Source organism: Protopterus annectens, chromosome 2.part2 (assembly GCF_019279795.1).
Source record: "Protopterus annectens isolate FY-2018-M chromosome 2.part2, PAN1.0, whole genome shotgun sequence".
Taxonomy (NCBI): domain Eukaryota; kingdom Metazoa; phylum Chordata; order Ceratodontiformes; family Protopteridae; genus Protopterus; species Protopterus annectens.
Genome location: NC_056730.1, coordinates 973,085,192 through 973,111,960, shown reverse-complemented (window position 1 = coordinate 973,111,960; position 26,769 = coordinate 973,085,192). Strand labels below are relative to the sequence as shown.

Sequence of the window (26,769 nt, the reverse complement as noted above, 5' to 3'; positions counted from 1 at the left end):
CCTCGAGACCTAGGCCCTCTAAGCTCCCAGACTAAGGAACGAATTACCATTCCCTGCAAAAATAAAAACACAGCAAGCAGCTCTTCACCGAAGAGTCAAGGTAGTTCCCTCGAGACCTAGGCCCTCTAAGCTCCCAGACTAAGGAACGAATTACCATTCCCTGCAAAAATAAAAACACAGCAAGCAGCTCTTCACCAAAGAGTCAAGGTAGTTCCCTCGAGACCTAGGCCCTCTAAGCTCCCAGACTAAGGAACAAATTACCATTCCCTGCAAAAATAAAAACACAGCAAGCAGCTCTTCACCGAAGAGTCAAGGTGGTCAAACAATATTGTACATTACTGTATGGAAGCTGCTGTCTAGGGTCTCAGGTAACGTTTAGTCTCTCCCTCTTAAGCAGGGTTTTTCCCAACCCCCTGGTTAATTTAACAATTGCAACAACTTTTAAAACCCCCCATATGCTTAAATGTTACAGTAATTGCTGCAGAAAATTGTAACCTAAACAGACATTTCACAAAGGTTAATCTCATACCTACTGAGTGTTACAGTTCCCAGAATTATTTCTGTGTACTTCCTAGCAGATAAATCTATACACTTACCTAGCTAGGCTATCTGCCTAGCTGAGCTCAAGCTAATTGGTACTAGCTGGGGACTGCTATAGCCCCGTGAAGGATTGCTATATCCTTATAACTCCTCCCCCACCATGTAAGCGAGGTTTCATATTCACCTTCGGAAACCCGCCATTTTTCAAATCTCAGGAGTACCTAGACCCTGTCGGCAGCATCCTCTTCTAGCAGGTATGTCTACTCCTGCTGTGTTTTGACTGTTTTTATTTTTTCACTTCTCCTACTTGCTTTTGTTAGAAACAATAAAACTGAATTTAGCGACTGCTTATAGAGATGGATATTAATCGCTCTTGTTAGGAACAATTTAACTGAGCTTAGCGACTGCTTGTAGAGCTACATATTGCTCACTTTTGTATAAAACAGGTTTATTAAGCTTAGTGACTGCTTGTAGAACTACATATTGATCTCTCTTGTATTAAACAATTTAATTGAGCTTAGCGACTGCTTTTAGAGCTACATATTGATCTCTTTTGTAAACAAATATTTCATTGCGCTTAGAGACTGCTTTTGGAGCTACATATTGATCTCTTTTTTAAAAGCATATTTAATTAAGCTTAGCGACTGCTTTTAGAGCTACATACTGCTCACTTTCGTGTACAGCAATTTAATCGAGCTTAGCGACTGCTTTTAGAGCTATATATGGATTGTTTTTGTTAGAAACAATGTAATTGAGCTTAGCGACTACTTTTAGAGCTACATATTGATCTCTTTTGTAAAGGATATTTCATTGCGCTTAGCGACTGCTTTTGGAGCTACATATTGATCTCTTTTTTAAAAGCATATTTAATTGAGCTTAGCGACTGCTTTTAGAGCTACATACTGATCACTTTTGTAAAAAAAACAATTTAAAATAGCTTGGCGACTGCTTTTAGAGCTATATATGGATTGATTTTGTTAGAAACAATTTAATTGAGCTTAGCAACTGCTTTTAGAGCTAGATATAGTTCGCTATTGTCTGCCTATGATCTGTTGTTTGGTAGAATTGCCATTTGTAATGTAAGGAAAGTATATGTTTCTTTGGTTACTTCCCTGCTGACTGTATCAACCTTGTTTGTGCCTCCTTTCCTAACCTCCACCTGGTCTTACTTCATTCTTTCCTAGGTAGTTCCCTCGAGACCTAGGCCCTCTAAGCTCCCAGACTAAGGAACGAATTACCATTCCCTGCAAAAATAAAAACACAGCAAGCAGCTCTTCACCGAAGAGTCAAGGTGGTCAAACAATATTGTACATTACTGTATGGAAGCTGCTGTCTAGGGTCTCAGGTAACGTTTAGTCTCTCCCTCTTAAGCAGGGTTTTTCCCAACCCCCTGGTTAATTTAACAATTGCAACTACTTTTAACCCCCCCCATATGCTTAAATGTTACAGTAATTGCTGCAGAAAATTGTAACCTAAACAGACATTTCACAAAGGTTAATCTCATACCTACTGAGTGTTACAGTTCCCAGAATTATTTCTGTGTACTTCCTAGCAGATAAATCTATAAATACTCTCTCCTCACCCTTTACTACTACTGCCTGCAACCACCTTCTCCATCTCAAACTCCTTGCTTATCTCTGCTCGTATCTACTCCTGACTACCAATCTTATCATTAGTATCCACCTCTACTGATTGTTTCTTGTCAAGCCTTTTTACTACCTGCTTCAACCCGCTCCGTTCGCCCTGTGGGCTCACTCCGCTCCCCTCCCTACCCCCAATTCCCACCCACCCCCAGAGGTCCTAGCCTTATAGCTCCCTGGACACACCCCCTACTCTGATCTTCCAATCCTTCTACTTCCCACTCTAACTGCCTCCCACCCCCACTCACACCCTTTCACAGCCATACACTCACACTTATTCTATCTATTTCTCCCTCTAATTTACTCAACGTATCCCTCCTAAGTTTACTCCTTTATACACTAGAAATACCCACTCCCTTCTGTGTTTTACTCCTATCCCCTCTTCTGTTATCCTAAGTTGTTCTATACTTTTACTTAACGATAAAACACCCCTTTCTACTTCCTCCTCTCATACTCTTCTCACCTTTCTCTAATACTCCTACTCCTACTATGGCTCCATACCTGCCAACCCAGCTTTTACTCCCAAGTCTACTTTTTTCCACCCTATGCTCAGTTTACTTCCTATCCATCTATGAGAAACCATTGTATGTCCAACCTTTCAATCCACATAAACACACTACAACATTTCTCATTCCACTTAATTCATATCCATATACTTCTTCTACCCCTAACTATCAACTACCTAAATTCCACAGATTTTCACATCTCAAATATGTCTTGCCTTCTGATAACAAAACTAAATTACTAACCTTTCTAAAATGTAACCTCACTATGAAACCTATTAATCTTACCCTTCAAGCTGGAGATATCCACCCTAACCCTGGTCCTACTTTCCCCTCTCCCCTAATATCCATACCCAAACTCAATAACACCTTCCTAATAGGACATCTTAATACCCAAAGTATAAACAATAAAATATCCTACCTGCATTCCCTCCTTCACATACATTCATTTGACATTCTTTGCCTCTCTGAGACCTGGCTAAAGTCTTCCACTAAAGACACTGAGATTACTCCCCAAGGGTATAATATGGTAAGACTTGACCGTCCCAACCGCAAAGGTGGGGGTGTTGCAATTCTTTTTAAAAACCATCTGAAGATTACTACCCTTCCTGCCTCTCCAACTCAATATAGTAAGGTAGAAGCAATCATTGCTAAACTCTAATTAAATTCCAAAAAATCCCTTTATATTATATGTATGTACCTACCACCTGGTAATAATATACCAATCCTTGAAAATTACCTTAGCTGGCTATCTGCCACATATCCCCAAGAAACCATTATACTAGGTGACCTAAACATAGACTGGAATAGCATTAATGCTGATAATCCTTCTTCTCATATCAACCTCCATGGTTTTACCCAAACCATTACCTCAACTACTAGGCTCAACAAACATAGCAATAGAGAAAGCATCTTAGACTGGATTCTCATAAACAAAGTCAAAGATAGTTACAAAGTAGGAACATTGCCAGATGATTATAGCGATCACTCCTTAACATTCATAACAAGGGAAAAGGCAGATTGTGTAAACCCCTGCACTATAAGAAATGTACGCACCATTAAACATTTTAACCCTGAACTGTTTCAGTCTGAACTAAGTGCATGTAACTGGAACCCCTTAAAAACACTCCCTCTCGAAAATGCAGTACTATACTTTAACTCTACTTTCTTATCCATTCTTGACATTCATGCTCCTGAACACATCATTAGAATTAAATCTAAAGTAGCCCCCTGGCTCTCCCATGAAACCAAACAACTTATTCTCACTAGAAATAAAGTCTGGGCCACATGGAGATCCCACAGAAATAACCCTGATCTTCTACACTTCCGCCAGCTTAGAAATTTAACCAAAAAGGCAATAATAGCTGACAAAAAGAAATTCTATTTCAATCTACAACAAACTCACCTTAATAATTCTAAACTTTTCTGGTCCTCAGTCAATAGACTCCTCTCCCCAGGAAGTTCTAAAACTCCTTCCCCACTTAATGCTGATCCTGATACCCCTCAACTAACTGCAGATGCCTTCAATACATTCTTCACTGAAACTATACAAGCTCTTGCTAAACAACTAAATGCCAACAACTCACACACACCTTGTAACCTTACAAACTCTTCCTTTAAATTCTCTCTACATCCAATCTCTACATCTTACATATATAGACTCCTTCTCAAACTAAAACCTTGTACCCCCTCTGCTGACAAGCTACCTTCATTCTTTCTACAAAAAGCTGCCAAGGTTATCGCATATCCTATTTCCATTTTCATAAATAGGACAATCAAAGAAGGAATCATCCCAGATATCTGGAAGGTCTCTCACATTATCCCACTCCATAAAGGTGGTAACTCCATAGACTACTCCAACTATAGACCTATTGCTCTCCTCTCTCCTCTGGCCAAAATTATGGAGAAATGTATCCATCATCAGCTTGTACAACACCTCTCTCTCCACAACATCATAGCTAACTGTCAACACGGCTTCAGACCATATCATAGTACTACTACTGCCCTGCTTTCCTTCGTAGACACTATTAATCTGAACCGTAACAACAACCTACACTCTTCTGCCATCTTCATTGACCTCTCCAAAGCATTCAATATGGTTAACCACTCTTTATTAATCAATACTCTTGAATCCCTATCTTTTGATATCCCTGCCATTAGATGGTTTAATTCTTATCTTACAAACAGAAAACAAGCAGTTCTCTGGAATAACCACATTTCTTCTCTTTTGCCTGTTTCTATCGGAGTTCCACAAGGCTCCATTCTTGGCCCACTTCTCTTCTCCCTCTTCATTAATGATCTCCAAACAATAATCCCTCAAGCTACCTGCATTCAATATGCCGATGATTCCACACTCATCTGCTCAGCATCTTCCATCTCAGAACTTATCTCTCATACTCAAAAAAATCTTTAATACCGTTGAAACATGGTTCTCTAGTAGATTCCTCTTATTAAATGCTAAAAAAACTAAACTTCTCCTCTTCACCCCCACTACCAAGACCCCCCCCCCTTAAACTTCACCATCTCCTCCAACAATGCCACTGTCATTTCTCCCGACTCTACCACTAAACTGTTAGGTATTACAATTGATAATAATCTCTCTTTCAGCCAACACATTAACAACTCCATAAAACTTGTCAATAGAAAAATAGGATCCTTATATCGGATTAGACCATTTCTGGCACCTTCCACTAGAACTAGGATTGCTCACTCCCATCTTCTTTCTACTCTTCTCTATGCTTCTCCCATCTTTACCAACCTCAAGAAAAACAACCTTACCAAATTGGCTACCTGCTACAATAACATTGCTAAAAACGCTACAGGTAACCCCTACAGAACACACCACTGTCTCAACCTGAAACCACTAGGCTGGCTAGAGTTTCAAAACTATCTTGCAATCCAACAACTCACTATTGCCCATAAAATTCTGTACCAACCAAAGAACACCCTATACTCTCTCAACTCATAATCCCTATAACAACCTTAACTCTCTCCGCTCCTCTAATAAACTATTGACTAGTTCTATAAAATCTAATAACACTGCTGGTGACTCCCTTTTTACAAATTCAGTAGGTAAAAAATGGAATTTATTACCTAGCAACATAACAAAGATTACATCATTGCCTCTTTTCAAACAAAACATTAAACTGCACTTCCAAAACCACTGGCTGTGCTCCTGTAGTAAACCTGATTAACTTTCCACTACTTATAGTCTACTTTGAACTACCTCCTACTTCTCACTGACTCTACCCTCCACCTGGCTTTCTTCTTCTACTCCCACTTGTCTTCCAAATTACTTCTTTGCTTGTTGACTGTCTTACTTGCTCTCCTTTCCATAACTTATCCCTTCTAACTTCCCTTATTCTCAGCTCTCTTCTCGCTCTCTTCCTACCCTGTATCTTTATCTTACAAAGTATTTTTGTCTTTATTCAAAGTTTTTCAACTATGACTGTGTGTGGTAGCAATTATTTTATATAGTATCATTTAGTATCTTTATCATACAAAGTATTTTATGTTTGTATAAGGTTCTTTGGACTGTAACTGTGTGAACTGGTAACTAACTCATTTAGTAATAATAGGAAGCTGTAGAGTTATAGTTTTTTTTTTTTTTTGTCTTTTACGAACTTTCTTACAAACACTATGATGTTTTTCTTTATTGTATTCTGTGTGGAGCTTTTCTCCCCGGGCCTCGACTGAAAATGGAAATATCTCCAGCTAGACTAGCCCGGTCAACAAATGTAAAGTAAAATAAATAAAATAAATGAACTTCCTGTCTGTCTCACTCAAAGTTCCCTCCTAAAAACCGAGACAGAAAGATAATTTCTTATTCTCATTCCCACATGTTGGCCCAGAAAACCATTATTCCCTTCCAGCTTAGATGCTGAGAAACATTACCTTCTTAGAATTTGCCTAACCTCCTACCAAAGCAGGGGTGGTCAGGCAGCCAAAGCTAGGTCCACAGCCAGGAAGATGCACAACTGTTTCTGAATTGCTACCTTTCCAGAGGTAATTTATGTATGGAAAGGGAAAGCTATGAGAGTTACCACCAGGAATTTTCATTCCCCCAAGTGCAGTAAATTGTCATACTGTTGCTAGTTTATGTACATAGGTTCTTACATATTCCTAGTATATATTTATAGAGTCATTGGAACACTGTTTCAAACAGCTTGCTTGTTCCTCCATCGTGGAGAAGGTATCTCCCCTAGTAGCATGCTTGCTTGAAGACTCCCTGACAGTTAAATAATTTATAAAAATTTTCCCATGAGTCCAGCTTCCTGAAGGGGTTTCCCACACACAATCTGAGATCTTATCATATAAAAGCATTTGAGGCAGAACATTCAGGGAATTTCTGCCTGGTGGACCTCCTTTCTAGTGGCAGTGATCTCAGCAGGGAAGGTGCAAGAGCTTCATGCTGCCATATGCAAGAAACCAGATACTACTGTCTGCATAGATAGGGCAACTGTCCGAAGCAATTTATTTTTTCTGGCAAGTGATGTCATATAGCTATGTCCGTGAATCACATTGTTTGATGCTTTTATTTCCCTGAGCCAGGTAATAAGGGGAAAGAAGATACTGCGTACAGTTGATACTCACAGACATTTCAGGCACTGTATTCATGGAACCGCTGATATGAGGCAGGGTAACTGGCGGTTTGTGTTCTGTAGAGATTGCAGCATGTTTCTTTAAGGGATGTACATCATTTTATCTAAAGCTTATTTCACCTAAACTCATTTGCTTGAGCCCATTTGATCTTAAAATTAATTTATTCTTACTTCACACACACACACACACACACACACACACACATATATATATATATATATATGTGTGTGTGTGTGTGTGTATATATATATATATATATATATATATATATATATATGTGTGTGTGTGTGTGTGTGTGTGTGTGTGTGTGTGTGTATATATATATATATATATATATATATATATATATATATATATATATATATATACACACTTATACATACAAACCATGGTATGGCTTTGGGCCGATTTCACTCTTACTTATGTGTTTGTGTGTATGTATATATATATATATATATATATATATATATATGTGTGTGTGCATATATATATATATATATATATATATATATATATATATATATATATAATTTCCTTGATCACATAGCTTTGGAGAAAAATAAAAACATCGTACACAATAAATTACTGGTGGAGTGAATGCACAATCATCTATAAGTCTGGGGGTACAGCATGATGCTGACCATTGCAGTCTATACATATTTTGCTAGACTTACTCCCATAATAATTCCTGTGATAAAAAAATGACACTATCTGATATTTTCTGTAGACTTTTGCATTTTTCGATGAAATGAGTGTCAGATCAAATGAGTTTAGATGAAATGAACTTAAGATGAAATATCAACCCCTCTAAGTAGCTTAGCAAACCAAGCAAAAATGGCTGATCCATTGCATTAACTGCTAAAGTATTACCAACACCTTACTTGGTAAGGTCATTGCACACGACATCAATGGAGCAGTCGTGTCAACTTTATTCTTTAAAAATGCCCTGGTCCAAGGTGTTTGCAAAGCTATGACCCGGAGCTCAAATTATATTTTACTATACAAACTGGGTATTCACTCCTTGACCAGAGATATGCTTATCACAGACATTCACCCTAGATATGTTTGCCGTCTTCAGCAGAGCTGATTTCTAATCTGTAGTTTGCTCAGTACAACTGTAGCAAGGGCTTCTCGAAAAAGATTGACCAGCTGTGTGAGGTACTTATTCTAACAGAATGCCTGAGTTTTAGAGGCTTGCTGCTCTACACAATCTTCACTGTTGTATCCCAGTGGTGTCATAGCTAGTCAGTATATACCAGCATGCTTACTGGTTGTTGAATGCAACTACTGGAAAAAATTCATGCTACAGGTGAGTGGACATAATAGGAAGGAGTTAACACTTTTAGCTATCACAGTTGCTTTGGATAGGAGACTGACAGAATTGTATGCACACTGTCTTGCATTGCCATTTGCTGTAGTGACGTACACTCTTGTGGGAGCCTCTGCTGGGGGATTCACGTACTACTTAGAATTATAGGTGCTATCAGTCAGGCATGGAGAGTTTGGTCTGACACACCCCCTCCCATGTTATCGGCTACAGCGAATGTATGCTCCTCTGTATTTATGAGAGATGTCTGACTGGTAGAGAAAAATCTAGTTGGTAATTGATGTCCCTCCAGGCAGATTATAAACAATTAATCATTATTACTTCATTAACTACCTACTACCTGAGTATATAATTTCATAGTAAAGTAAAGGTATGCTGTCATTACAGACACCAGTATTTAGAAATAGTTTCTGAGAGCTACGACTACCAGGTAAACATATTCTTTTTTTTAAAAAACATTTTTAATTGCCTGCTAACATTTTTAACTTGACATAGTAGCAGTTATGTATGTTTGTAATACATTTTAATGTTTTTCAGGTTAAAAGCAGCAACAGAAGAACTAGCCCAAATACATCAAGCCGCAGAAAACAAAGAAAGCACAGTACAAGATAAGGAAAAGAAAATGGAAGCACAAGTTGCAGAATGTCAAAAACAGTCAGAGTAAGTGATATCAGAGAACTGTTTGTCTTTCTAGATATATATTTTGCATCCTTCACAAAGCTGAAATCATTGCTTCCCCATTGAGCTACTTGCTGTTGTTTTTATCCTGCAAGTTTACTGTTTCATGATTAACTTGCCCACCTGCATGTATCCACACATGATTATTGACTTTGACCTTAGTCATTTCCTGCTTGCTGTTACATGCACATGCCTCATCTAGTCTAATAACTGATAACTTTTTGGTCTTTATGTAATCCATCTAAAGTCAAAATCCTTTATAACAAATCAAACTGGCTTTCTTAGGTGCTGCGTATTGCATTATCTACTGCTTTTTTTCTTGAAGTTGTTTCTTTAACAGTGCTTGTATTTGCTACATTGAAAGCCTGATGCAGTACACTATGCCCTTTGGATCTCTCCTAGAGACAAGATAGCCTTTGCCTTCAAAAGCTTACCATGGTCACTAGAGTTAACATGCAGAGATACTTTATACACACGCGCACGAACACACAGTCACTCACACACATACATCTATATCTGTATAATCTAAGCCGTGGTGGTACAGCGGTAGCATTGTTGCCTCACAGCAAGAGGTTCTCCTGTTCGATTCACGGCTGGAATGTCTTCTGTGTGGAATCTGCATGTCCTCCCCGTGGTCGAATAGCCTCCAAAAGACATGCGTGAATGGGCGTGCCTTCGCTGAAGGTTGGGCTGGCAACTCGGCACCATAAAAAATCTACTGCCAATCATTAGCAGACCGGAGTTCCGCTGTGGCGAGCCCTAACCGGGAAAAGCCGAAAAGACATGTATATATACATATAATATATATATATATATATATTTATACATACACACACACACACACACACACACACACACACACACACACACACACACACACATGGGTCTACCTGACTTTGTCGAAATCGCATATTATTGAATCTCACTTTGTCGACATTCAAAATATCGAACTCCCACTTCATCGGAACAGCAGAACTATGAAGATCTTCCCAGGGTAAGTAACTTGTTGTGCGAGATGGTGAACTTAGCTCTTTTCCCAACTGTAGTGCGATCTCGGAGTTCATATATTTAGTTAGGGGGGGGGGGTGCAGCCTCCCACCTGGGTGGATTAGGGATGGTACTGTTTGGGTTTTTATTCTTTTTGGGTAAGTGGTTACTTACCCAGAGAAGATCTCTGTAGTTCCGCTGCTTCAGTAAACTGGCAGTTCAGTATTTTGAGTGTTGACAAAGTCAGATTTGATAGTATGCGATTCTGACGGTGAGGTAAATCCATAAACATGCAAGCATGCACACACACACACACACACACACACATATATATATATATATATATATATATATATATATATATATATATATATACATATGTATACATACATATAACAAATAGTGTTATTCATTTTCTGAATCATTGGGGTGCTTGATGCTTGAATGTACCCGCAAACAGACTACTAGACAATTACTCATTCCTCCTGTATGAATAATTGATTAATCCAATGTTGCATCCCCCTTAATTCTGTTTAGTTTTTGGTCTTCTGGCGAGTAAAGCCAAGATGAGGGTCATTTCCCTTTCATTTTTACTGTGGGTGATGAGATGATTGGAACTTGATAGCAGTGTATCTACATTAAGTGCCAATAAATCATTTTTTCATATTTCTTTCTTAATTTTAAAGTCATCAAGACTTGGTTTTAAATTTAAAAATAAATATGTCCCTACCCTTTAATTAGTTTATGGTTAAAGGTTTTGTAAGTACAGTTAGTGTAGCAACAGAATAATCATACTAAATGGGTTAAACAAAAGTATGCATTCTCTTCCTGCCACATAGTAAAAGAACTTACAAGCCAGTCGATGATCCTTTACTAAGGGGTATAAGTGCTCATGTCATAGCTTAGCTATGTGATAGTGCTTATATATGACTTTTTGTCAGTCACAGAGAGATTGCCAAGAGAAGTATATGGTCTGAGCAACTGGGACAGCTTAATCTTACATAGGTATATTAAGGTTAAAGATTATGGCATGGTAACAGATAATTTGTTCTTTTGACAACATTAGCAGCATGTACTGCTCAGAATTACTTTTATATTGATCACAGTAAAATAGGCGGCACTAGCGGGTGATTACAATGTCTGGTGACCAGATAATTCTGTTTATGGGACTGTTAGATGCATTCACTACCCATAGCAAAAAGCAAGTTTTTTGTTTTGATTTTAGTTTGCATATTAATCAATGATCAGAGTGGGAGAGCGAAGGTAGCTGTGTTATAAGTCCACTGGAAGGCAGGTAAATTACTCATTAAAAGGTATGTTTACTGTGAAAGCATAATATTGCCTGTGTGTGTGTGTGTGTGTGTGTGTGTGTGTGTGTGTGTGTGTGTGTGTGTGCGTGTGTGTGTGTATATACACACACATCTGTGAAATATGCTGAAATACTTTACTGTAGATAGAATTTGTTTCATTTGATCCAGCCAGAAAGTGGTTATTATTGGGATGGAAGGAACAGTTATTCTGTTAAAAAAAAAAAACAGTTGACCATCTGTGTCAGTTGATCACATTAAACTGCTGTCTATCTGGCTTTTCAGTTCAGTGGTTGTGTGCGTGAGAGTCATAGGTTCATAGAAGATTACTAGGCTAAAGGCTCAAGAGCCTATACAAACCCAGCCAATATAACCCGATTTTACTCAGTGTATGGCCTCTAGGGGAGAAGGATAGCATGGGTTTGTGCATAAAACTTGAGAGGAGGCATACCTGCATGTCCCTATCAGACAAGATTGCAGATGATACCTCAGATTTCTTGCAGGTTCAACCCATTACCAATTCTCTGCATTGCCCTTTGGCTTATCTACTGCGCCCAGAGTGTTTACGAAATGCCTGGCATCAGTAATTGCCTTCTGCAGACTACAAGGGATACAAATCTACCCATATCTGGACGACTGCCTGATCCAAGCGGACAGCAAGGACATACTACTGCAGCACCTGGCGTTTGTAATAAAACTGTTGAACTTCCTGTGATACACAGTCAACAAAAAGAAATCAAAACTAATACCCTCTCAACAAATAATTTTCCTGGGTGCCAGCTTGGATACAACCACCCAGATGGCCTACCTCATGCCAGACAAGCAAGAGCAACTGTCTCAATACTTCAGAAAAATGGCAACTTACACCAGGCTAACTGCAAGGAAAGTCTTGCAGGCTCTGGGATTCATGGCATCTTGCATCCTACTAATCCCATGTGCAAAGCTGCATATGAGGAAACTTCAATGGTACCTAAAAAACGTATGGTCTCAACACAGCCACAGCTTGGAAGAGACTATGCCACTCATTCCATGCCTTCAAAAGGAATTTATGTGGTGGGCTCAAGCTTGCCAAAGAAACACAGGTCTTCCTTTCTGTGTACCTCAAGCAACTCAAATCATCACAACAGACGCCTCAGACTACGCCTGGGGAGCACACATGACAGATCAGGGCATTCAGGGAAAATGGACCCGAAAAGAGAAGCACCTTCACATCAACCAAAAGGAAATGCTAGCCGTGCAAAAGGCTATTATGACCTTCAAAGACCTACTGCATCCAGGCCAGCTATTGATAAGGACAGACAACACTACAGTGATGTGGTACATAAACAAACAGGGGGGAACTCATTCATACCCCCTGTGCAGGCAAGCCATGACCCAATGGAACACAGCACTGGAATTGCAAACTCAACTACAGGCACAATTCCTGCCAGGGAAGGAAAACACACTGGCAGACAACCTAAGCAGAAATATGACAGATCCACACAAATGGAAGTTGCATCCTCAAGTTTTCACAAAGATAACTCAGGCATGGGGACAGCCAGACATAGATCTCTTTGCTACCCACAGAAATTGCCAGTTGAAAAAATTTTGTTCAAGGACCTATCATCCACAGGCCTGGAAAGTGGACGCACTTTCCTTCAATTAGGTTCATAGGTTTATACTAGGCTATCTGCCCTAAGGCATTTATAAGCCTAGCCCAGTGTTTTGTGGCTTACACCACCCCTTATGTTAAAAAATACTGTGCCCATTAGTTTGTTGTGCCTCTGTCCAGCAGTGACACAGAGATGATTCCCGGGGTAAACCTACGATCTCCCATCCACCTGTCAAGATTTCTCTTGAACATAGCCAGCGAGTTGCTCTGCCTCACATGGACCGGGATTTTATTCCACAACATAGGGTGTCTCTGGGTGACAAATCTATCCCTCCAGCATGTCCTATTTATATCCGTGCTAAGGTTTAAGTCGCTTGCTCTAGTGGATCTGGTAGATTTGGATTTTTTGAGGTGGAGCATGTCCATTAATTCCGGGTTGGACATGGCGTTGTATGTCAGGCACAGGTCACCTCTGAGCAGACGGTATGCGACTGAATAGAGCTGGAGTTTCTTCAGTCTGGCAGCATATGACAGATTTTGGAGTCCCTTTATCCTTTTGGTGAGGAACTTTTGGGGTCTCTCCAATTGCTGCAGGTGTCGGGTGAGATACATCCCGAATGGGGCATTGTACTCTATCATTGGTCTGATAAGTGAAGAGTACAGGGGAACAATGACCTCACTTGATCTGGATGTGAATCCCTTCATGATCAGGTGGGCAATGTAGAAGGTTTTTCTAACCACTTTAGCAATGTGAGTGTCAAAAGAACCACTGTCAACCTGGGTCCCCAGGTCCCTGATCACCTCTTCTGTGCTTAGTGGATTGCCACCTATATGGTAGCTTGGGGTTACCTTGTTTTTCCTGAAGGGTATGACTATACATTTTTTGGCATTTAACTTCAGGCCATGGCTCTGGCACCAGCTATCAGTTTCCGTGAGACCCCTCTGAACATTGACAGTCTATGCCTTTCAGCCTCTTCCTCTGCTGCCCAAAGTTCTATTAAAAGCCAGAGCAGAGAGGCCGAAAATGATTCTCATTGCGCCAGACTGGCCAAGACAACACTGGTATCCGCTCCTGAAGAGCCTGACACATTCCCCACCATGGATCCTACCTCTAGTTCCTCTTCTGTTGTCCCAGCACAACTACAAAACCCTTCACAGCCATCTCAAAACTCTAAATCTAGCTGCATGGAGAATTGCTTTATTTCCCAACAATTTCTCCTCTCCAAGGAGGTGCAGGATGTCATCTTGGAGGCCAGAAGACCCTCTACTAGAAAGGCCTACTCCGCCAAATGGAAACGATTTTGTGCCTGGAATCAAGGGACAGAATCCTTGGGTAATAAATATACCTCAAACTTTACAGTACCTAGCTGAGATGTTAAACAATGGATCCTTCTCCTCCATCAAGATCCACGCTTCAGCCATTTCTGCACAATACAACACAGATCCTCCTTTATTCTCTCATCCTCTCTTAAGGCAGTTCCTCAGAGGGGCAAAGAATATAAAACCCCCAAGGAAACCACCAGTCCCTGCTTGGGACCTCAACTTCGTATTGGAAAAGCTGACCCTTCCTCCCTTCGAGCCAGCTTCTTCAACAGAGTTACAGTTCTTGTCATGGAAAACAGCCTTTTTTCTGGCTATCACCTCAGCATGCAGGGTTTTGGAGCTACAGGCCCTCATGGCTGTGCAACCATTCATCATTTCCCATCAGGACAGAGTTTCCTTATGAACCAACCCTACCTTTATGCCAAAGGTAGTATCCAGTGTAGCTTTGAATCAGACTATCCACTTACCTACCTTTTACTCTAATTCACAAAACATAGGGGAAAGACTACTACATTCCTTGGACATTCACAGACAACTTCGTTACTATTTGGACAGGAAAAAGCCATTCAGGAAAACTGAGCAACTCTTTGTGTCCTATGCTACAGGTGCTCAAGGAAAGGCGATTTCCAAACAGACAATTTCAAAATGGTTAGCCCGCTGCATATGCTTTTGTTACTCATTTCATGGAAAAACTGTGCCTACATGCATCAGATCCCACTCCACCAGAGCCACAGCTACCTCTGCAGCCTTCCTCAGGGGGGTCCCTACCAAGGACATTTTGGAAGCAGCCACCTGGAGTTCAGTGCACACTTTCTCCAAGCACTATCACCTCCCACTATACTCAAAATCTAGAGCGGGCTTTGCCACAGCAGTCCTGCAGGGCATCCTAGCCCCTCCCAGTTCCACTTAGTGCCTACCACCCTTACTTAGCTTTGGGATTCTACCCATCTGTTATGACTGCAGCTGTATGCACTATGAACATAGTACAGTTTTGTACCTACCATAAATGTAGATGTTCGAGTGGTCATACAGCTGCAGTCCAGGTATCCCTCCCTCCATCCCCTCTTAGGACAGGCCTTATGACAAACACTTTTCATATAACCTTTTTGGGGTATTCTTTTATGGTGTGTTTGCTTGCAACTACTGTTTTTGATTTATCAACATTGCATCTTTGCATAACATTATGTTTGCCTTCCTTCTGGGGGCACCTGACATCTGGGGCAAGAAAAACTGAAGAAAATGGCGTTGTCTGCCTCTTTTATACCCCTGCCGCGCTGACATCAGGGAAAAAGCGACGACAACCGACGCCAGACCTAGACTTTGGAATTCGGCCTACTGAAGACCCGCCTGACGGCAGGATAACCCATCTGTTATGACTGCAGCTGTATGAGCACTCGAACATCTACATTTATGGTAGGTACAAAACTGTACTTTTCTTGTTGAGACTCCTAACACTGAGCAATAACACCTTTAGCTTGTCCTGAGTAGCTTTTGTTATGTTGGAAGGTTTGTCTGTTTGGCACTGCCTAAAAAAGGCATCATAGGGGTATATAATGTTTTTGCCACTATCCGAAAGTCTAGCAGTGACAGGTGGAGACCATCACTGGCAAAGCAGTGTGGTCTGTTAACTGCGTCCTCCCAGGCTGACAAACATTGGACTCCTTTGGAATGACACCAGTAGGTAAGCCAATTGTTAGTCTATCATTTTCTATCTGATTTGTACTGTGGTATCATCCTTGGAGATGGTAGAATGCTGTTCAGTGTTAGGAGCATGCCTGCCTGTGGCACATACTCTGATAGTTCAATCACATCTCTCTTTATATAGTCCAGGGAGGTATGTCTCAGGTCATTTATGCCTAAATGAGTCATACTGATATTTAGGGGTGTGTGACTTGAGTGCTTGCCTGATCTGCTGGATCCTGGCCCCTGGCAAGCAACTAACTGTAACCTTCTCTTTATCCAGCTTTGTAAGGGGTACATCCCACAATGGACTCAGCTATGACCAGAATGTTCTGTTGTGAAATGTTTCACCATATAGGTTTGCTAGTTGAGACCCATTGAGATGTGGCTTTATGTGTTGTGCTGGTAAGTGTCTTGTATGTATGCATGCAGAGTTTCTGAGACTTGCGCTTGAGAGGCCTTTGAGCCTTGGATGGGTAACATTTGAGCACCCCTGCATGCGTAGGTCTGTGCATGGTCCTTAGTGGTTGCCGTAAGTGGTGTTTGTGTGTGAGTTGCTGACGACCTGTTTGTTGCATTTTGTGAGAATCTGGCCTCCATTGTCCGTGTGTAAGTACATGTCTCACATACTTTGTCTGCTGGAGAATTAAGTGTTGGTCAGTGTACATGAAGCAATTGCTGCATTGCATCAGTATGCCCATGTCTACCAAGATGGAAACAGAGATGGGAAGAAAGTGCCCATCCACAGTAGCCGGTCTTACTGTACTTGCAAGGGATAAGAGTGGGGGATGTTTATAACCAGAAAAGGTGGGGGGGGGAGTGCTTGATTTAACCTTCAGCTAACCTAGCCTGTGATGCTGCCCAGAAGCCAAGCCAGATGTTACTAAGTAGTGATACAGACCTAAATAGTCCTACCTGGATGCGTAAGTGCTGTTCACCGAGCAAACTAGTTGCCTGGTGAGTACCTTGGGACTGAGGTAAAGTGAAAAACTGGTTTGGAGCCCAAGTGTTGAAGAACAACAAACTGATACTTTGTGCATCTATCTGGGGAAAGAGTCTGGAATGAAAAATATAGTCATTTCAGCTTTTTATTTCAATGTAGTTTATGTGACCTCCTCACAGTTCAAGAAGGTGTACCCTATCAGAAAGCATATGCTGGGTAGTCAGTCTGTATGGAAAAGGAGCTAAACTAAGGGTATTTCAAAAAAAACATCTCAAGGGTTCTATCTGACAGATGTGACAGCACCGTGGTGGTGCTCCATGTGGGAGTGAATCACTTGGGACACAAAGACCCAAGGGAGATGTACAGGGAGATGTTGGAACTTTCCATGCATGTGACAAATGCAGGCAAGACACTGGTCTTGGTTGGAATTTTTTATCCAAAAATATTGCCTAAGTACGAAGAAAAGATAATTGGCTTCAACAATTGGTGAAATAGATGGTATCATTCCAGGGGTATCCATATGTGTCTGCATGTAACAAGATGCTAGGCAGTTCAACTTACTTTGTTCCTAGACTTCTGCATACTGATTAAAGCCTTTGTAGCCCCATCACCTCATTTTTAGGTAGATTCCAGGTTATGGAGATTCCAGTATAGCTAATATACCAAACGAAAAGCTTGATAATTTTAAGGTGGCTCCATTCAGTTAGAATTTTCAACAACAACAAGTTGCCCAACCTTAAAGCTGTCCTCCATTTAGAACACAGCAATATTTTTGCTGTTACTGAGACTTGTTTTAAATGTAAAAAAATATTCCATCCATACTTGGGTTTTGTGCCTACCATGCATTCAGACCCAGTGACAACTGTGGTGATGTCTCCATATTTGGTAAGGACCATAACACTTCCCAGAGGTTCAGAAAATGAACTCCAAATTACCCTTACCAAGGATCAACTAACAGCTTATAGCCTGTTACATGACATTCTCCATGTGTCCTGAATATCATATAAGGTTCCTTAATGCACTCTAAGAACTCTGTATCATTATTTTTGAAGACTTGGCCAACGCTAAATAAACTGGAGCACCAGTACTTTCAAAGTAATGTATGCCCAGAAGTCCTTAGATTTAATAAACAAAAACTCCACTGGACCATATAGTTAGCAAACCTACTAGACTGCACACTATTTTAATCTGGTCCTTTTAGATGTAGCCAATTCATGTGCTGTTCCACTTGTATGTCCTTCCCTGCTTAAGTCAGACTGTAAACTGGTAACTTTCACCTTCAAAACCATTAATTAAAGCCCCTAGCCTCAAATGTCTTGGAATTCAAACATGCAAGCCTCATAAGACTTAATGAGGAGGTTTCACAATTCATTCATGGCAGCATCAGCCCCAGTTTTGTCATGGACGGTAGCTGCACAAAGAATTTCTATGCCACTTTGATAATTGTGTTTCACTGGCAGTTCCAACCAGAACTAAATGCAATGGGAAATTCAAAATCAAACCATATTGGTTGTCCAACAGCATTAAATAAACTTTGCAACAAAAGAAAAAAAATGCCTTAAAGTTGTGCAGTAGATCAAAAAATCATCCTGTCAAGGATAGTATCAGAAATACTACTAAAAACTTGAAAAAAAAGTGCTGTTAGGTCTGCTAAAACACCTATGAATGTAGGTAATCATCTGATGCTAAGGACAATTATAAATCCTTCTTTGGCTATTTTACTTCAGTCACAGGTACCACAGTGTTTATATTGATAAGGCAAAAGGGCCTGGTCGTCTTCCTTGTTATGAGTGTAGGTCCTTAAAGATACAGTAGCATTTTTAGATACAGTATGTAGCTTCCTGCAGTCATTTTCTGAGTACCCACTTAATCTTCTTCCAGGTCGTAAGTGATCCAAAAACCTATCCTGGCACTCGCTGCTTGCAAGGCAGGGAAAGTTATATTGAATATGGCAGTAGCCCATTGCAGGGCACAGACAGTTACATGTGCAGGTAGACAAACACACACACACACACACACACACACACACACACACACACACACACACACACACACACACACACACACACACACGCGCATGCACATACACACACACGTGAGCTTGTAGGTGGAAGCATGCCTACAGGCTTTTTAGAGAAGTACCATTTAACCCACAGCATGTGTTTTGGGTGTAGAAGTAAACCAGAGAACCTACAGAAACCCAAGTGGACATAGAAAAGATGTGCAGACAGTACACAGAATGCACCCTAGCTAAGAACCACACTGGAAAATCAAGCCCTGGGGGGCAGCAGTGCTAACTGCTGAGCCAGTGTGATGCCCAACAGTATGCATCTGATGATCATATTTCTATCAGTCTTCTACTAAAAGCTCTGAAAGGTTAATTGAGATATTGACTTCTGCAGATGGACTTGCACAGGCATTTTAGTGCGGTTATCTAGTTAGCTATGATATAATTAGCTTCTGTTATGAGAGAGGGGTATAGGAGTTTTTTTTTAAAGGTGGAAACTGCACTACTTGTCCAGAAGCTATCAGTATTGAGTTAACATTTTATCAGTAGTTAAAAAAATCTTACACACTTCTCTGCAAAGGTGATTTTTTTTTTCAGCAGACCAAATATTTCTGTAGTGCCAAGGGCAAAATGGCCCAGCCAGTTTCCCTTCAGGTCCTGAATTCACAGTTGCTCATTTTTATTATCTGTGTGAGCTTGTTTACATCTATACTTAAATTTGCCAGGATTTGTTTGCCCACACATTTTGTAGCAGTGAATGTGGGCTCAAGTTGTATTTTTCTGTTAACTCTGAGATTGCAGTGTCAAATATTAAAACATTCTTTTTTATGTTTTAAGTAATTTTGCTGAGATCTCACTCTCTCAGAGAAAGATTGAGGCATTCTGTTGTATAGTTTGTATATCTCTGTATGTCTCTTCATATGTATGTGTGTGTGTGTGTGTGTGTATATGATGTTTCTTCATACTGTCATTTCACTGAACTGCAGAACAGTGAAACTAATGCATCATAACTCAGTGCACCATATCTTCGGTATGGAATTTAACATGGGTCCTATCCATCTATATAATGTGGTAATAGGGTGTGAGAAAGCCCCTTTTGGTCAGCAGCTTCAGCTGAACTCTTCCCAGGCTATCAGCCCATCCCTTTTTTACCCATATGATTTGCAAACAGATTTCTACAGCCATGTATCAGAGACGACACATCAAAGAAATGAGCCGGTTTGCACTGAATTTCATATTTTCAGTCATTTCACAATTCTTCAAATTAATTTCATCTAGTCACTTTTTAAGTTCCTTTGTGTATACTGTTATTTATATCCACTGATAGGAAGTATTGGATTTAAGCACATAGGAAAGAATTAGGTAGTTTTCTTCATATTACTCCAGCCCAGTTAGTTACCTCAGTACATAATATTCAGTGGTTCCATGACATTTCTGTTGTTTTTAAACATCATACTTTATGTATTGCATACTGTCTTCTACTTATATTTGAAATATATTTCATAGTAGTAGTACAGTCAAAATGTGTATGTTGTCCACTTTAGGAAAATGACATCCCCAGCGCTTTGCATCTAAATTCTCTTTCCTTTAAATATTCTTAAAGGGGTTTAACATATGTAATATTATGTTTATCCCAAATGTTGGTCATTTTATTTATTTATTTATTTATTTTAATTTTTTTACAATAGCATTAAAACATTCAACATGTTAACTGTAATGCAAACTATTTACAAAGTGTGCTTCTGTAAACTACAGTTCAGTTCTTTTATTCTATCGTATTCTTTTTTGTATGGTAAAAATGAATTATTTCAGTATTATTTCCATACATCTGCTGTTTGCCATGTAATACACGATTCAGTCCAGTTTTTAAAATTCAGCATCGATGATATAGATCTTATTTTAGTGATATCCGTTTATTTTTGAAATACAGCAGTAGCTAGTTATTGAAAAGGTGGTGTTATATTTTTCTTTCAATTTTTAGTTATTAGTTTTCTAGCTACATCACAGCTAGAAGATTCCAAATAAAATGATGTTTTCTCAGTACATCCTGGAATTGGGACATTACAAATATCAGATATTTATTCAGTTATTTGTCTGACCTCAGGACCATTGTAAATTACTCATATTTTGACTAAAACTATTTCTTATCACTCCAGGCATAAACCATATATTGCCAGTCTGCTTCTGTTTTATTGTTATTACATCTTCAGAACCTCTAATCTTGTTTTTTTTTATATGTCATTGCTATTCTATGGGGTGTAGTAAAAACTGTGTAAATATTTCCAAAAGGAGATTCTTCATAATAAAAAAGAAAGCTACCATTTTAGAAGATTTTGGTATTATTTTATATATATTTTATTATTCAGTATATTCAATATGTTTGTGTCATTTTCTTTAAAGTTTGGATAATTTATTTGTTGAATATAATCCCAAAATGATTGATTAACTTTGTTGTGAGTGCTAGTATTAATTTATGTAGTTTTGATCAGCATGATTCTAAGTCTGTATTATTTGCTAAAATTGAAATAAAATATTCCAGTATTGGTGGACAGCTTTCCTTTTTTTCATCAGACTTTCTTTGTACTTGTTTGAAGGACTAGCCATTATTTTAATGTATCAAGACTGTTTCAGTTTTATCAAAGTTGAAGTTTTAGTTTAGAGAGTAATTCAAAATATTTTAAGGAGATATGAGTTTTATTACTTATTTTTAATAGTATATAACTGTAGCTTAGCTTTGTGGTGCAGAAGGATGGAGCACTGATGGCTATCCAGCTGGCCGAGGTCTGATTTATTGGCCTTGGCAGTGGAGGAGTCAGGCAGGTAGAGCAAGGAATGAAAGACACAGCTTGCTTACCTCTCCAGTGGATAGGGAGGCGTTTGTGTGTACTCTGGGACACATAAGGCAGTGTAATTTGCTTGGTGGAGGACAAGGAAGCCAGAATGCCTGCTGTGAAGGGGGGGCATGGCTGCTTGTGGCAGTTCCTCTCGCAGAAGTGAAGGGATATCCTCCAGGGTCACCCCATTTCCACCCCTGTTGCACTTCATTGAGTATATGCAGTAAGGACCAGGGAATTAAAAAATAAAATAAAAAGAATAATTCAACCCGATCTTTCTAGCTAATTCAGTTATAGCCCCCAGCAGCAGGAGAGAAGTCTCAAAAAATATATTGTATCATTAATGAAAAGCTGGATTTTAAGCTGAGGTGGTACAGCGGTAGCATTGTTGCCTCATAGCAAGAGGTTCTCCTGTTCAATTCACAGCTGGGGCGCCTTCTGTGTGGAGTCTGCATGTCCTCCCCGCGGTTGAGTAGCCTCCGAAAGACATGCGTAAATGGGCGTGCCTTCGCTGAGCGTTGGGCGTCGGGCTGGCAACTCAGCACCATAAAAATCTACTGCCAATCATTAGCGGACAGGAGTTCCGCTGTGGCGACCCCTAACCGGGAAAAGCCAAAAAGGCAAACAAACCGTGAAAAGCTGGATTTTAGAATGATTATTTCTAATATTGAAACCTTCTTTTTTATTATATATGGCTAGAACAAATAGCATTAGAGATTAAGGACATCCTTTGCAGTTCCCTTCAAAATTTTATTTGACTTCTGCAGTATTTTTTCAGCTATTCTTTCCTGGAATCAGAAGTCAAAAAGTGAATTTGGTGTTTTTCATAATTCTTCAACATAACTTTTTAATAGAATTACAGGTTTTGCATCAACATATGTTTTCTACCAATAAGAAATATGAAACTCTAGAGTAAAGGCAAAGTCAAAGGAATAGCAAGATCCTATGCGAAAGATCAGCGCTAGTAGAGTTTTTAGGAGAATCTGGAACAGAAACTGCTGTTAAAAAGGGATAGTTTGCAGGGCATATAAAATATTGCATGATAACTGTAGTAACCAATCAGAAGAAGTTAGAAAGGATTGGGAAGAGAGATCAGATAAGCAATTCATAAAGAAACTGTAGGAGGATATATGTATGGCTCTCAAATAATGCAATAAATTCTAGAGCATTTAGGATTTTTGCTTGAAAGTGTTTGCATGGGTATTTTTCAGACTCCAAAGAATTTTTCCTCAGGTAGATTGCAAATGTTGGAGGCATGATGGGGAAGAAACGGTAATTGGGAACATATATTTTGTGAGTGTAATCGGTTGACAGATTTTAAAAATTCCCTGCAGACTACTCTGTCAGAAATACTGGGTGGGCAAATTGGTGTAACTAAGGAAATGATTATTTGAGCTGTGATACAGAATCTGAATTGTCTAGATATATACTAAGGCCTTGCTGAGATTAATTCTGGTGGCTGCCAAAAAAAAAAAAAAACGGTTATTAGAAAATGGATATCAGCGTGTAAACCAACTGTATTAGAAGTAGTGGGTGTAGTAACAGAGATAAGGGAAATAGATGTGGGATCTTTAGAAAATGGTAGGAGTAAGTTGTACAGAAAAAAATTGGGAATTGTTGGAACAATGCATGCGGAATAATGTTTTAGAGGAGGAATGATGTTAAGGGAAGGCAGGAATTGAATAAGCTGTGTAACGTTCAATTGGCAATGACTGTATAGAAGAGCTACTTTAACAAACCAAAAATCATAACACAGACGTTCATTTTCACAAGACTGATAATACAGAAACCTGACTTACCTGAACGACAAAGCTTTCTTTTAATAACCTCTTTCAAGCCATATTTGTCAAGTGTTCACGTGAAGCACTAAGAATCACAAGAGATGAGGACATCTTTAAATACATTGATTAGCTGAAAGTAATGTAACGTCAAAGTTCTGCATGCATAAAATTGATAAGAAAAGGTATATATGTAGTGTTATTTTTCTTTGTTCTTTGAGACTGATTTGAAAATCTTGGGAGGCATTCTCCCAGCACTGTTTATGGAATAAACCAGTACTTTGCACATCCTGAAGCATTATTGTTGACTCAAGACTAAAAGGTACAACTTTGTTATTTATTTGTGAACTTCAACATTAGTTTCTCTAGGAAGGAACCTGTTATTTTTTAAGCTAGGAAACATCTGCTCTTTCTAGTTGGGTACTATATTCTGTGACTGCCCTGATGAGGAAGGAATAGAAGGAGATTCTGACTTCATTAAACCTGGAGGATATGCCCTGTGACTAAGTGAGCAAGACAGAGTAACTATAACTTGTATATGACTAATAGATAGTTAATTGTTGATGAAAGCGCCTAAATCCCTAATGACCGTTTGTCTTAAGCAGGGTCCTATTTATGTGCAAATCAATGGGGAAGACTTGTTTCCCACGGCATTCAGCTAAAGGCAGTGGTCATTGCTCTGTGTTGTTTGTGGTAGTGTGGTCTTGGAGGACATAAGTATCAGCAGGGGAGTCAGTAGTAACACCCATTTTACAATTATTGGCAAACGTGGTAGCCATGGACCTTTGACATCTGTATTTACATCAGAGAAGTAGAAGAGAAGACATTGGACAGAGCCTTGAGAGATAATGCTAGTGAAGTGTTTTATATGATAAGGTACCACCCACTCTTACTCTTTGTTTTCGATCAATAGCCAGTTTGCAACCCAAAGGGTGACATAGGGGTCTATGTGTAGACTAGTGAGACTGCCAATAATGCCAGCATGGGAAATCCTATCAAAGGCTTTATCTAGGTCTTGATAAGCTCTTTGGACAGAATGGTCTTTTTCAGTGGCATCCATTATATTTTAAGGAAATTAAGATAAAAGAGAGAGCATTTACCATTCAAAACCCAACTTGACTAGAGCGGAGGGTTTGTAAGGCACTGATTTCATTTTTATGAAGTTGACTAAGATACATGTGATGATTTAACAGGTGATGCTGGTGAGGCTATTGTCAGGGTGTGTAGTTCAGTCACCCTTGTGGAATGGCACCATGACAGCCGTTTTCAAGAGGTTAGGTTCATACACTGTGGAGAGTGACTAAAGTTATAAAGTTTAAGGAGGGGGTTCAGCAGTGCTCTACTTTAGCTAGCAGGCAGCATAGTGTATTTGGGCCCAACTGATTTTCGATAGAGCTTTTAGGCTCTTATCTATAATGATTTCAAGGAAAAAGCAGTTTAAAGACTCATAGGAAACATGCATGAGTGGGAGGAGTGAAGTTGGACTGAATTCGTTTGCTTGGATATTGTCTGTGGTTTCTGGATCAGAATAGTATCATTCATTTGGTGCTACATGCAGTGTGGAGTGTCACTTATAATGTACCTAGTATAGCTAAAATGGCTTTATGGTTATCCTTAACGTAGGTGGCTGTTTTATTGCGTATCTTGTCTTTTCTAGCCTAAGTACCTTCTTGTGGCAGGAGGTGAAGTGTGTTAACAAGACCCTGGACAACTTAACGTCATGTAACAATAACCAGAAAACACAAGTTATTTTAATAGCACTGTGGCAGTGTATCATCCCTGCAATGTACTTAAACTGTTCAGATACAACAGGAACTATGCAGACACTTAAAAGGGTAGCAAAACAGCACATATAACAGTATACACAAACATATCAGTCAATGTAAGTGTTCACCTTGACTTCACCATGGGTGTGACTTTTGAATAGTGCTAGAGCCTACTGTCTCATGTGCATTGCAATGTCAATTTTCAAATTCAGAGAGTATATCATGACAGCAGAGTGAGTTCACTAACTAAAAGAATATCTATGTTTGCTTTCTCTTCTTCTAGTACATAAACTTAATTTAATATTTAATTTATTACATTTACTATTTTGTCTGGCCTCAGCATGACACAACTGTCTGTAAAACAAAGTCAACTGGTAAATTGTTTGGTAAGTGCTCTAAACATTTTGCTGCTACACTAAAAAAAAAATACTGCCCTTATTGTGTCACAGCTATTCAAAGACCGTTTTTCCAGCACCACGTAGATTATTTTTCATTTCTTTTCATGAAAAGTTGAGAGTGTGACTTAATCATCATAAGAGGAATTGGATAATAATGATCAGTTGATCGGATTGAAGCACACCCTAGAGAAAAAGGGAAGGGGTCAGTTGGATTGAGACCACATATATTTAGTTACACATACATACAAACAAATGTTTCAAGCATGGGCATTAATGCCCTTCTAGTCTGCCAATATACCAAAACAGTTGTGTGCAAAGTAAGTGTCCAGGCTGTTCTTAAAAATATCTAAACTAGTACCTGTTTTACTGTAATTTGGTAGTCTGTTCCATGCATTAGCTGTTCTCTCAGAGGGACAGTTAGTACACTTCTCATTCCTATAGAATCTTCTATACAGGTTGTCTGATGATTCTTTAATACTTTGTGATAACCCCAAATCTTCCCAGAGGTAGTTGCTCTAAATGCCCTATATACTTGAATAAGGTGGTCTCTTAAATATCAATATGATATACTGTACAAGTTGAGATATTTCAGTCTTTCGTAATAATTTAAATTTTCACTTCCATAATGCCCTTGGTATATTTCTGCTGTAATATTTCCAATTTACTTATGCTTGTTTTCTTGTAAAGTTTCCATATTGTTATTCCATACTCAAGTTTGGGTCTGATATACTTAACAAACAATGACCTCATCATTTCTGATTTCTAGACTTTATCAATTTTTTTTATACAACCTATAGATGTTCTTCGTGTTTCACTGTTGCAGTCATCACATTTGGGTTATCTTGCCAGGGGTAGCCCTCAGTC

General features: G+C 39.3%; 1 protein-coding gene across 1 annotated transcript in view; it reads left to right on the top strand.

Annotated features, from left to right (window-relative positions):
• FER (FER tyrosine kinase) overlaps positions 1 to 26,769 on the top strand; it is a gene marked incomplete in the record, with an annotated part of 3,568,968 nt that overhangs the window by 1,344,409 nt on the left and 2,197,790 nt on the right. Inside the window, 1 exon segment of the mRNA XM_044064275.1 lies at positions 9,150 to 9,272. Coding sequence (XP_043920210.1) covers positions 9,150 to 9,272 — 123 coding nt within the window.